Source organism: Zea mays, chromosome 7 (genome assembly GCF_902167145.1).
Source record: "Zea mays cultivar B73 chromosome 7, Zm-B73-REFERENCE-NAM-5.0, whole genome shotgun sequence".
In the NCBI taxonomy this organism is placed as follows: domain Eukaryota; kingdom Viridiplantae; phylum Streptophyta; class Magnoliopsida; order Poales; family Poaceae; genus Zea; species Zea mays.
In genome coordinates, this window is record NC_050102.1 from 180,984,163 (window position 1) to 180,998,072 (window position 13,910).

Sequence of the window (13,910 nt, forward strand, 5' to 3'; positions counted from 1 at the left end):
TTTCTGCAGTTCGTATCCGATACAAACCTATCTAGTCAAGGAAAACTGGTGGCACCCTAATTTCATAGACCCACCACCAATTGTACAAGACTTATGATAGTGCAAGGTTTGGAGAGGCATTAAAGCTTAAACATTTATGAGGGATCGTCCTACTTATAACATCGCATGCAAGGACATATATGCAATATAAACAAGTAGAACAATAAGAATGGCATTCACACAACAGTTGTGATTCGGTATGGCTTGCTGTCACATGGTGATCCCCATCTCCAATAATCTGTCCATCACGATGATCTCCATCTCCATGATATAGGTATGCCATCCTCCAGGTGATGAGTCCTTCAAGACCTATCTAACGTATGCTGGTAAACAAATTACATATACGCTTTGGATCATCACATGTTGACACGCAGGTCATTACATTAAATTTGGACAATACATGTGGCTCCAGCCGTATTGCCCTGGTCACGACACGCAGGTCATGAATAATTTATTAACATGCATCATATACACAATAGCCATACCGATCACAAGATGTCCTGCAAAAACAGGTTAGACAAACACGTTTCTATACGTTCGCCACTTCAGCAGATAGCCACGGCGGTCCCATGCATCGTATGTATGGAAATTCCACTGGAAATCTCATGCGGTTGATCAAATCAACCCAAATCCGAGACTTTCGACCCGAAGAAGATTACACTCATGACGTTGATCTGTTACGTCAATCTGCTGGTTGTGTACGCAGTTAGCCCCAATGGTGATTCCAGCCGGTAGGGGCAAGTCGCACATACAACAGAGAAGGACGAACTGAGCTCTCCAGTCATATCCGATGTAATCTACTTCAACCCTTTATTACCAATTGATCTAATCAAACCGTGCATCAAGTAGATCCATCTCATGAACCTAGATCCAGACCTAAAACTACTCCGATACCACTGTAGGATTACGGGGATGCTACACTAGCGCAAAACAAAATTTTCAACCCCATAACACCAAGAACTACTGCGGTTATAGGTCATGGAGTTACCACTAGACGCGTAGAGCAGCGGAAGACGTCTCGATGTAGACGAACGCGTCGAGCAGTGCCGTGCAGTCGCCGGTGTTCTTCACGTCCTCGCACGGTTCGTCCAAGTGCTCCAGATGCAGCACCTCCGAGGTATCCACACGTACAGGGAGGAAGCGCCGCGTACCGAACTGCTAGGTTCGCGACGGCGGCTTGGCGAGGGCGAGAGGCGAGCGGCGGCTGCTGGTTTGCAGGTGGCGAATTAGGTTATCTCTTAACCGCGCCCCGCCCCTCATTATATAGGCGTTATGGTGGGCCTCTGACGCCGAGGCCCATCATTAACCCTAAAGCCCAGTCTAATTTCGGATCTAATCCGAATTAGGCTTCCTTCCCCTTAAGTGTGTGACCCTATAGGTTCACGTACAAATAGACATAGCCCGAGTACTCTTACTTGGTCCAATAATTGACAGCGGCCTCTAGCAAGACATGTCAACTCCTATGTGTACGTAAAGATCATATCAGACGAACCATTGCGACATTACGTACATGTTGTTCCCTTTGTCTCACGAAATTTGGTCTGGCTCTAAGCTGACCTCTCTTTCTCGATACTGTGAATTGGAATCCTTTCAATGGTTAACTCTTAACCCTAGCACGGCCATGCATTTCTTGATCCAATCACTCGAGGGCCCCAGAGATATCTCTCTCACAAAGAGAGGGACAAATTCCATCTTGACTGACCATGCCTCAAAGCATGCTTCCTGACAAACCCAAAACTACCTTTATAACTACCCAGTTACGGGATAGCGTTTGATAGTCCCTAAGTAAGTCAATTCACATCTTGAGAACATGCGACAATCTCAGGTCTAAGGATACAGTATTCATGTTGCAAGAAGAGAACTATATTACAATATCTCACGTTGGGTCGGTCCAGCCTCATGTCATACATGCGCCCACATTATTAGTTTAACATCTCCATGTTCATGACTTGTGAAATGTAGTCATCAACTAATACATATGCTAGTCATCGACTCTGACTAGGGACATCATTTAGAATAACCATATAAGTAAAGAATCTCACAAACAATTCACATAATTGCTAATCAATACAAGGTGCCTTCCATGGATATTCAATTAAGCAATATATATATCATGGATACAAAGAAATATGCTCATCTCTATGATTATCTCTAGGGCATATTTCTAACAAGATCATCCAGTGCCGAGAGGCCTCGGGTAGAATCGCAAAGTGGGCGGTGGAAATCATGGGCGAAACAATCTCGTTCGCCCCTCGGAAGGCCATCAAGTCCCAGGTCTTGGCGGACTTCGTGGCTGAATGGGTCGACACCCAGCTCCCAATAACTCCGATCCAACCGGAGCTCTGAACCATGTTCTTCGACGGGTCGCTGATGAAGACAGGAGCCGGCGCAGGCCTACTCTTCATCTCGCCCCTCGAGAAGCACCCACGCTACGTGCTACGCCTCCACTTCCCGGCGTCCAACAATGTGGCTGAGTACGAGGCTCTGGTCAATGGGTTGCGGATCGCCATCGAGCTAGGGGTCCGACGCCTCGACGCTCGCGGTGACTCGCAGCTCGTCATCGACCAAGTCATGAAGAACTCCCACTGTCGCGACCCGAAGATGGAGGCCTACTGCGATGAGGTTCGGCGCCTGGAAGACAAGTTCTACGGGCTCGAGCTCAACCACATCGCCCGGCGCTACAACGAGACTACGAACGAGCTGGCTAAAATAGCCTCGGGGCGAACAACAGTTCCCCCGGACGTCTTCTCCCGAGACCTGCATCAACCCTCCGTCAAGATCAACGACACGCCCGAGCCCGAGGCACCCTCGGCCCAGCCCGAGGTACCCTCGGCTCAGTCCGAGACACCCTCGGCTCGGCCCGAGGCGCCCTCAGCTCGGCCCGAGGCATCCTCGGTTCAGCCCGAGGTATCCTCGGCCCCCGAGGGTGAGGCACTGCGCGTCGAGGAGGAGCGAAGCGGGGTCACGCCTAATCAAAACTGGCAGATCCCGTACCTGCAATATCTCCACCGAGGAGAGCTACCCCTCGACCGAGCCGAAGCTCGGCGGTTGGCGCGACGCGCCAAGTCGTTCGTCTTGCTGGGAGACGGGAAGAAGCTCTACCACCGCAGCCCCTCAGGCATCCTCCAGCGATGCATCCCCATCGCCGAAGGTCAGAAGCTCCTGCAAGAGATACACTCGGGGGCTTGCGGTCATCACGCAGCACCTCGAGCCCTTGTTGGAAACGCCTTCCGACAAGGTTTCTACTGGCCAACGGCGGTGGCCGACGCCACTAGAATTGTCCGCACCTGCGAAGGGTGTCAGTTCTACGCAAGGCAGAGCCACCTGCCTGCTCAGGCTCTGCAGACGATACCCATCACCTGGCCTTTTGCTGTGTGGGGTCTGGACCTCGTCGGCCCCTTCCAGAAGGCACCCGGGGGCTACACACACCTGTTGGTCGCCATTGACAAATTCTCCAAGTGGATCGAGGTCCGACCCCTAAACACCATCAGGTCCGAGCAGGCGGTGGCGTTCTTCACCAACATCATCCATCGTTCCGGGGTCCCGAACTCCATCATCACCGACAACGGCACCCAGTTCACCGGCAGAAAGTTCCTGGACTTCAAGATCCTCCAGGTCAGCCGCTGTGACTGTGGAGAAGGGCCATGGATCGCGCGGCGAGATGATGGTCACCCGGTCAGCCATCGCCGAGCAAAAGGGGTGGCGGCGGAAAGGACTGGGTGGGCGGTTTCCTTTTCTCCGGCTAAACCTCTCAGGTTGCGAAAACCTAAGAAGGAGGCGAGAAGCGGAGCAAAGGACCGTCGCTAGACCCTCCCCCGAGTATATAAAGACCAAGGCGAGACCCGTTCAACGTTTCACCCGGACCCGCCGCGGGATTCAAAAACCCAAAGCGAAACGGTCGTTCCTCGAACGGCTCGCGCACGCGCAACGGCCGCCCCGCGAACCGCTCGCCCCGTCGCATTAACTCCACGGCGGGATAGGCGGCGCCTCTGGCAGGAGAAGCGAGCGACGCTTCACCTTCGCCATAATGACCGTGTCAAAAGAGGTACGCCACATCATTCAATTTCGTGTCCTTTTCCTTTTCCTCTTTCTCTCTCTTACAACAGGGACCGAGAAAGGGGGATACCCCGGAAAGGACCCTTCTCCGTGAAGGAAACAGGCTCCGAGCCTCCCTACTGATCAGAGGTTCGAAGGCTGGTCCCTCGGAGGGGTTCAACAGCCGCCTCAGAGCGCGTGGGCTCCACACCTACTACTGGTCAGAGGTTCGAAGGCCGGCCCCTCGGAAGGGTTCAACGGCTGCCTCAGGCCGCTCGGGCTCCGCGCCCACTACTGATCAGGGGTTCGAAGGCTGGCCCTCGAAGGGTTCAGAGCCGCCTCAGACATAGAGCGAGGGATGACCCTGTGTACGTTCGATACATATCCGAGACTCGGGCTACGCTCCCGAGGTACCCTAGGACATTTCCGAGACCAGCGGGAACGATCTTGTAACGGAATCCTATCAGAGGGAGGCATCGAGCCCTCGGACCCCATCGATAGGGGACCGGGTCCGACAGATCACCCGCAGGTACTTTTGGGCGCGCCTCTGGGCCTCTAGCCGACCCCTAGCAAATAGGGCACGGGCGTCCACTCGGATTACCCGCCAGCAGCTCACCGGAGACACCATGTTCGGCGCCCACCGAGGGCAACATGGCGCTTTCCCCCCCTCCTTGTGGAAAGGCAACGCAGGGGCGTATGTAAAAAAGTCGAGTCTGTCCCTGATCGTCCTCTCGCCCTGTGCAGAGGCTCGGGGGCTGCTCTCGCAAACCCGGCTCCGGCCAAACCGTTGACAGCGTCAACATACCAGCCCGAGAACTTGGAACCCGACCGTGCACCCGGGCTACGGCCAGCTCGCATGAGGGAACGACCAGACCAGCCAAAGCATTGCGCGAGGCATTAAGAACTCGGAGGAGTCAAACCACTCCTCCGAGGCCTCGGGGGCTACACCCGGCGGGTGCGCTCGCGCGCACCCACCGGAACAAAACGCAACCGAGAAAGGCTGGTCCCCTTGCAAAAAGTGCGACAAAAGCCTCCAAGCGAGTGTTAACACTCCCTTCGAGGCTCGGGGGCTACTGTCAGGGACCATAATTAGGGGTACCCTCAAGACTCCTAATTCTCAGCTGGTAACCCCCATCAGCACAAAGCTGCAAAGGCCTGATGGTGCGACTAAGTCAGGGATCGGTCCATTCGAGGGACTCGATCATGCCTCGCCCGAGCCCAGCCTCGGGCAAGGGCAGCCGACCCCGGAGGATCTCCGTCTCGCCCGTGGCCCCCCTCCAGCGACGAACATACTTCCGGCTCGCCCGAGGCCCTGTCTTCGCCAAGAAGCAACCCTGACCAAATCGCCGCGCCAACCGACCAAATCGCATGAGCATTTAATGCAAAGGTGGCCTGACACCTTTATCTTGACGCGCGTCCTCCAGTCGACAGAGCCGAAGTGACCGCAGTCACTTCGCCACTCCACTGACCGGCCTGACAGAAGGACAGCGCCGCCTGTGCCGCTCCGACTGCTGTGCCACTTGACAGAGTGAGGCTGACAGGCAGTCAGGCCCGGCCTCAGGCACCATAGGAAACTCCGCTCCGCCCGACCCAGGGCTCGGACTTGGGCTCAGCCCCGGAAGATGGCGAACTCCGCTCCGCCCGACCCAGGGCTCGGACTCGGGCTCAGCCCCGGAAGACGGCGAACTCCGCTCCGCCCGACCCAGGGCTCGGACTCGGGCTCAGCCCCGGAAGACGGCGAACTCCGCTCCGCCCGACCCAGGGCTCGGACTCGGGCTCAGCCCCGGAAGACGACGAACTCCGCTCCGCCCGACCCAGGGCTCGGACTCGGGCTCAGCCCCGGAAGACGACGAACTCCGCTTCGCCCGAACCCAGGGCTCGGACTCAGCCCTGGCCTCAGCCGACGGTCTCCGCCTCGCCCGACCCAAGGGCTCGGACTCGACCTCGGCCACGGAAGACAGACTCGACCTCGACCTCGGAGGAGCCTCCACATCGCCCAACCTAGGGCGCGGACCGACCACGTCAATAGGAGGCGCCATCATTACCCTACCCCGAGCTGACTCAGGCTACGGGGAACAAGACCGGCGTCCCATCTGGCTCGCTCCGCCAGATAGGCAATGATGGCGCCCCGCACGCTCTGTGACGGCGGCGGCTCTCAGCCCCCTTACGGAAGCAAGAGGACGTCAGCAAGGACTCGACGGCTCCGACAGCTGTCCTTCCGCCAGGCTCCAGCGCTCCTCCGACGGCCACGACACCACACGAACCGGGTGCCAAAACCTCTCCGGCTGCCACGATGGCATGTACTTAGGGCGCTAGCTCTCCTCCGCTAGACACGTTAGCACTCTGCTACACCCCCATTGTACACCTGGGTCCTCTCCTTACGCCTATAAAAGGAAGGACCAGGGCCCTCTTACAGAGGGTTGGCTGCGCGGGGAAGAGGACGGGACAGGCGCTCGCGTGAGGCCGCTCGCTCCCTCTCCCACGTGGACGCTTGTAACCCCCTACTACAAGCGCACCCGACCTGGGCGCGGGACGAACACGAAGGCCGTGGGATTTCCACCTCTCTCTCACGCCCGTCTCCGGCCGCCTTTTCCCCCCTTCGCGCTCGGCCTCGCGCCGACCCATCTGGGCTGGGGCACGCGGCGACATTTCACTCGTCGGCCCAGGGACCCCCCGGTCTCGAAACGCCGACAACTATTCACTATTTATAGGCACAGGACACAGCTTGTGAAGAATTATAATCATGCCCCTCATAAAAGTTTACAACAATGACTCAGACCCTTATGGACTAAAAGGTCATTCTATCTTTAAGTCGGTTCGACCCTTCATCTTCGGACATGCTGTAATACTGAAGCTTCATGAATGGTACCTTCGGCATCACGTACGAGCAGCTTCAGCCGAAGCTATTTCTTTCCGTAGGACCTTCGGTGACGAAGCATGGTCCCAACAGGCACCTAACAGGATTAGCTCCCACGATCCTCACCTTAGGTCAACTAACGGGATTAGACCTTAAGACTCCTCACCTTGAGGCACCTAATGGGAGAAGCCCACCAAGGCCCTTGCCCTGGATCACCTAATGGGGTGAGCCCCCCAAGCCCCTCAATCCTTAGGGCACCAAATGAGACAAGCCCCTAGAGCTTCTCATGCCCCAGGATGTCTAGCAAAATAAGCCTCTAGGCTCCTCATGCCATAGGGGACAAGGATTTAATAATCTCTTTAGGCCCACCACTGACCATACGGATGTCGAGGGCTAGCTGGGGGACACATGGAACTAAGAAGAAGGACATTGTAAGGAAAATGGACACCGGACCATTTGGATAAGTGATTTTGGTGTTTGATGATCAACATAACCTTGTGGACTAATGTTTCTCAAGTGTTTGTGCATTGTTGTTCATAGGATGCAAAGTGAATTGGATTGAGGCTCTAAGGATACAACACCTCAAAGAAGATATTATAAGACCCATAGAAGACATTATAAAGTCATATTGAAGACACTATAAAAATGCTAAGAGTCCAACACACCAACAAGTAGAAGTGGGATGCCAAGCCACAAAACAAAAGTGAACTTGACAAAGTTGAGAGGAAGTGCTGACTGAATTGGAAGTGTTTCACAATATCAAATCTACTCAATCTGACATGGCTTTAACTCTGAGATGTATAGAATTTTATAAGCTTTCCAAAAAGTCCAAGATCATCACAATCGAATTTCGGAGCTAAAAGTTATGCCCATAATACAAAGTTGGAATTGCTGGAAAAAACTGCAGCAGCATAGCAGTTGTTTCACCGGACTGTTTGGTGTGCCAAATTTGCTCAAAATGATATGTATTCAACTCTGGCATGTAGAGGATTTCATAATATTTCTAAAATGTACAAGATCATCGAAATCGAAGATCGGAGTTAAAAGTTACGACTAAAATACGACAAGCAATCCTGTTGTGCGTGGGTTGTCCAGTGCACACTGGATTGTCCGATGCGCCATCTTCAGAAACTTCAACGGCTACCTTTAACGATTTGTACATGTGGCACGTCCGGTGCACCACCGAACAGTCCGGTGCGCCGCAAAAAGATGCAGAACTGCTTTCCAACGGCTAGTTTCAAGTTGGAGCCTATATATACTTCACCCAATTGGCCATTTAAAAGTGTGGGAGCCCAAGCAACATACCAACACATGTTATAGACATTTCCATCTGCTCAAACACCCAAGTTCTTAATAGAATCACTTAGTGATTAGTGTAGGTGCTTTGCGAAGTGCTTAGGTTAGTTAGACCGCTTATGCGCTTCCTCTAGGTTGTTCCTAGTAAGTTGAGTGAGTTTAGAAAACCCCACAAAATCTTTCGGCTCTTGTGTGAACCGTTGTGATATTGTACCAAGTGGGGTGAGAGTCTTGTGGGACCGAGACAACCGAGTTTGTGTCATAACCACCACCGTGTACTAGAGGGAATGAGACCCGTGACAACGAGTTTATTTTTTCTAAAAAGGTTCGAATAAGATGAGCCACTTAAACTTAGCATAGAAATTTAAACGAATTATAATTTAGAAAAGAGAGAGTATAATATAAATGGTCTCAAGATGAAACAAAAAAATTAACAACAATGAAGACCACGAAACATCGGCAAAAGAAAAAATGCATGTGGGATCCCACATTTGCAACTCCTGATCCACTAATACCTGGATCATCTCGTTCTTCTCAGCTAAATCTAGTAGCAGCGGAAATTTGCAAGTATTTTGGCACTTCAAAAATAAAACGAGACAGCTGACTGAGATATGGCGGGGGCGGCGATGAGTTGAAGCTTCAAACCGCCTTGGCCTCCCTGGATCTGGTATTGCCTGACACAGTCATGCCACGCTCCTCGTCGGCGGGGCCGTCGTCCTCGTCCCACTCGCCGCACACGACGCTTCGCACGAACTCCATGAACTGCGGGAAGTGGTCGGGGGAGAAGAACTCGGCGCCCATGCGCAGGTACGTGAAGTGGCAGGGCCGCATGAGCTCGGTGGTGAGGATGTTGCTGCGGATGCGCGAGAAGCTGCTGGTGTGCGTCATGACGAGCGACGCGTTCTCGCCGGCGATGCGCACGCCGTGGCGACGGCACGCGTTCTTCATCTGCACCAGCAGGGTGTCCGGGCTGGAGCCCGTGCTGTGGTGCTGCTTGTTCATGCACACGTCCATGCCGGGCACCACCATGGTGCAGCCGTGGCGCGCGAACATCTTGGCCACGGGGCTGTACCCGTTCTTCTTGTTGCTCTTGTAGAAGCCCGCGGCGGCCTCGGCAGGGCGCGACCGCACCCCGTGCCACCAGTGCATGAACGGGATCTTGGCCGACAGCGCCACGGGCTTGCCGCCGAACACGGCGTTGGCCGTGCCCAGGACGCGGTCGCCGTGCCCCACCAACTGCCCGGCGTACCACGACAGGAAGAAGTCGCCGTAGGGGGTCTCCCAAGATCCGCCGCGCTCCCGGAAGAAGCCGCACGCGTCCGGCGAGTCGTGGTACCGCGGCGCGTCGTGCGGGCCCGACAGCCCCCACCTGGCGTGGCCCTCCTCCGCGGCGTGCTGCCTCAGCTGCTGCAGCATGTACTTGTCGTAGCACTGGAACTCGCCCATCCCCGTGAACTTGCGGGCGTCGCTCCCCGGCGGGTACGACGGGTACCGGAGCACGCCGTTCGCGCCGAGCCCCACCGTCACGTCCTGCAGGGGAGAGCAACGAGAAGAAGCGCGCGGCCGTGAATGGCCACGCCCACGCATGCATATATGCATGAAACGCGACCACGAACGGGAATGAAGGCCACGTATGTTACGGTGATGGTGGAGTCGAAGAAGTCGTCGAATGCGACGGCGAAGCTGCGGAAGAAGGCCTCGTAGAGCTGGAGCGGGGACTTGCCGTGGAGCACGGGGAGGTCGTCGATGGCGAAGGAGAGGCATCCCTCGTGCCGGCCCCCCGAGCGGTTGGTGAAGAAGATGTCGGGATCGTCGGCGGCGACGCCGCTGACCCAGGAGGGCAGCGTGGGCACGCCGGCGCCGGGCGTGCCGTGGGTGCGAAGCGACACGCGGAGGCTCAGGCCCTCGGCCCGCACCATGTCGGCCACGGCCTGGTACCCGGCCCAGCTGAACCTGTCGGGGGACTCGGGCTGCGCCACCGACCAAAACACCGGCAGCTCCACGCCGTCCGCGCCCAGCAGCCGGACGGCCCGGATCCCCGCCGCGATCGCCGCCGCGCTGTTCACCGTCGCGCCGTCCGTGACCGAGTCGATGGGCAGGCCCACGAACAGCCTCGCCGGGTCCAGGTCGTCCACCTGAGGAGGAAGAAAATGGACGATCGAAGGATCCGTGAGACCGTGATCCATCATCATCCATCAAGGATTGGCATTGCTGTGGTCCACGGCGAGTATTCATCTATCTATCTACCTGTGTACCTCGTGGTTCTTGTTGTTGTGGTCGCCGACGCCGAAGAAGCGGCCGAGCCCGGCGGCCCTGAGGTCCCTGCTGCAGCCACCATGCCGCGCCGGTGGGAACGCGACCCTGTTCGGCGCGCGTCCACCTGGGGCCCGGGTGCCCTGCGGCCGGCGCGTCGCCGTCGCCGACGCCGACGCCATCCGCGTCATCATCACCGGCATGGTCTGCATGGAAATCGACCAAGTTGTCCCGGGAATGTCCGTTCGTGCGTGTGCGTGTCCCCGACGAGAATTTATGGGTCGCGGCGCGGGAAACGAACGGGAAAAAAGGGCTAGGGAAAGGGGTGGCCGCGGCGCGCGCGTTGGCGTTGGCAGCCGCGGAACTCGGCGTGGACGTGCGTGCGTCAGGGTGAGGTGAGGTCTTGTTTTGCCTTGTTCGCTGCTCCGCCCAGGCTCTGCCGACGGACGATTCAGCGAGTTTTGGCGCAGGAGATTAGCCCAGTTTTCTTCCTTTTTCAACTATAAACTTCAGTGATTAAATGTGAACTTCGCGAACTTTGTATCGAACACACAAAAAAAAAGGTATGACACGAACGCACGAGCTTCGAGTGAAGGATGATTCTCGATATGAACACGAGAACACCCACACGAAGTCCCTTTCGAATACAGTAATTTTAGAGTAATTGTACAGTAATTTCACAAGATTCGGTTTCAATTTTTTTAGAAAAAACACAGAAAAAAACCCAAATTAAACGAAATGGACATAAGAGCCCCAAACAAATCATGATTAGAGTCGGTAACCATTTTTAATAGCCACCCAACGATCCTACAAGCTCTAGGCCATGTAGTTAACAACAATCACTAAAAGTAACAATAGTATAACTAATCCAAGTTGTCCAACTAGTGTCACAAGATGCAACAACTATTGCGCATCTTATTGTGCATCTTGGTGCAGATGGTGTGCAAAGTAGACATTAGGATTTATACGGGTACGGGTCGAACGTCTCTACGTTCACTCACCCTTCACTTAGTTTGTAGTAGAGGGTTACAAACATTCGAGAGAGGCAGGACCTCCCAAGTCTCTGGTGAGTGCTTGGTGTGATTACAAGTGTGCTGACTTTGTGCTAGCTACGAGTTCAAGTGGTTGTCTGTCTCTAGACCATGATCCTTCCCTTCCTTTTATAGTCCAATTTGAGAAAAGATTCAGTTACACAAGTTTGAGTTGGGAGGAAAGAGTAGGGATCGGGCCCCATCGTGTAGCTTCTTGTCCTCCAAGGTTCTCGTTGGCCAAATGTCTATGAACGAGCATATATTCTTCTATTATGGCACAGTAGCGGTGCCATCATTTATCCCGAATCATGTTGTTATGCATCGCCTTGTCCCGCAATGGTTTATCCGGCGTCCTTTGTTGACTTCTCTGATACAAGGTGGTTGAACTGATGTCTGGAGCCTCGCCATGACATGTGACACCTACATTTTGACATACAACTCTTGTGCCGTCATTTGGGTAGCACGCCTATATAAGAGCGTGACTCGTATGTTCCCACGTATGTAATGGCCGAGGTGGTACAATCTCGCGAATTTTGGATCCACGTGGTCGGGTGAGGCGGAGCTCTAGGATGAGGTTTCCTAGCCCGAGATCCTTGTCAGTCGGGGGGTCGGACGAAGCAGAGACTTGAGGACGAACTGCTTTTCCCAATATCCTTAGGGATCGGGGTCGGGTGAGACAGAATCGTAAGGCGGAGCCGCCCGTCTCCTAGACTTGTGTGGGGTTAGGGGTCGGGGTGAGACGTGGTCGGCCTCATAAAGTCTGGACGATATTCAATCCTTTGAACACTCGTTGTCTCTAGTTGATCTCGCACCATATTATACCCATGTTATTCGCCCCTACACAAGTGATTGAAGCATGTTTCTCTAGCCCAAAATATGTTCGCAATAGTATGAAGTGCGAGGATATCGACCAAGGTTCACCGAGAGGTATAACTATAGACCCACAATTAAATCCAACCATTACCTCTTCATGGACTAAAACCAGGACACCGGACATGTTCGATGAGACGATGAATCATTAGTTCTTTGGACACGTCCGATGTCTTTTAATAGATATAAACTAGCAATTACCTCTATCGATTATCTGAAGCTCTCACTCGACACAATATCGAACATGTCTCATATATGTTAGAGCTGAGTGTGTGTTTTATAAGCTTTCTGATTACCATATTTTATGTGGTTTTGTGTGATACACCGAACATGACAGGTGAGTGCTAGAGTTAATAGACCCATTTTATATGCTCTATGTTTCTGTTCGGTATATAATCTGACGTTGCACAAGACACATATGGTGAGACACGTCAATGTTGGAACTTGCTCTCCTAGGCAAGACGATCCAACGGGGGAGTGAAAGTAATGCAAACAAGGTTTTATCTCGAGATAGCGATTGCTCTGTTAATCCAGCCTCTCAAGGGCACTGTACGGGGGTATTTATAGGTGCCTGAGTGCCCAACGTCTCGATGTAAGGACGCATGTACCCTCAGGCACCTGGACTATCCCCGGAATATTCCCATAAAGGAGGGTTACAGACTCTCGTTACAGAAAAGCCATTACAAATCGAGCCCGTAACACATTTCTCAGCGCGTGGCCTGTTACAATGGGCCAAATCCCACGTGGGCCTCCAGGTCGGGTGAGGACGTGGGACGGGGTGACGTCATCGTAGGCCTTTGTCTCGTAATGTAGAGGACGAAGGGTGGACCCCACCAGTCGTTTTGCCTCCATTGTGTAACACCCGAAATCTTGTTTTCGGAATTAGTAAAAAAAATCAAAGTAAAATGTCCCTAATGGATAATTATACTTTGGAATTCACCTTTTATAAAATAAATAGTAAAATTTAAAGCAATGGGAGTTAATATATATATATATAATAAAAGAGTTACAATTTATTATCTCCTTCAAGAAATATATAAAATATTCTCTTTTCAGTTAAAATCACTTTTGTTAAAAGAATTCATATTAATTTCTTCCTAAATTAAAAGGGTAAGGCATATTGAATTATTGGAGATACTTTTAATTAGATATACATTCAATATAATGACTTCTTTAGAATAAGTGAATGTGAAGCATCCTATCTAAATAAATAAAATGAATCTTTGCAATCATTCTGGGACTATTTTGGTTGTTGCATATAAACTGGACTTTGAAATCCAAAACATATTTGAATTAGTGACTCATTTAAATTTAAAATAGTTAAAACAGATAGAAATTTAAATTAAAAACAAGAAAAGCTCACTGTCCAGACTTGGGCCAAATCCATTTCCCTCGGCCCATCTCCCTTGACCCCGCTATCGTCCCACTTTGACCTGTAGAGCCCAAGTACTTGCCAATCCAGTCGTTCACTCGCGGTTGATTGGCTGTCGTGTGGGTCCCACCTGGGCAGACGCTCCACGCAACCGTGC

The 13,910-nt window shown here is 53.1% G+C and overlaps 1 protein-coding gene across 1 annotated transcript; it reads right to left on the bottom strand.

The window, feature by feature from the left end:
* Positions 1-8,609: 8,609 nt before the first annotated feature.
* Positions 8,610-10,701, bottom strand: LOC100383913 (uncharacterized). The gene is made up of 3 exons (NM_001176536.1): positions 10,483-10,701; positions 9,868-10,362; positions 8,610-9,757 (listed from the first exon to the last, which is right to left on the bottom strand). The coding sequence occupies exons 1-3, from the start codon at positions 10,690-10,692 to the stop codon at positions 8,867-8,869; spliced, it is 1,596 nt and encodes a 531-aa protein (NP_001170007.1). The 5' UTR covers positions 10,693-10,701; the 3' UTR covers positions 8,610-8,866.
* Positions 10,702-13,910: the final 3,209 nt, after the last annotated feature.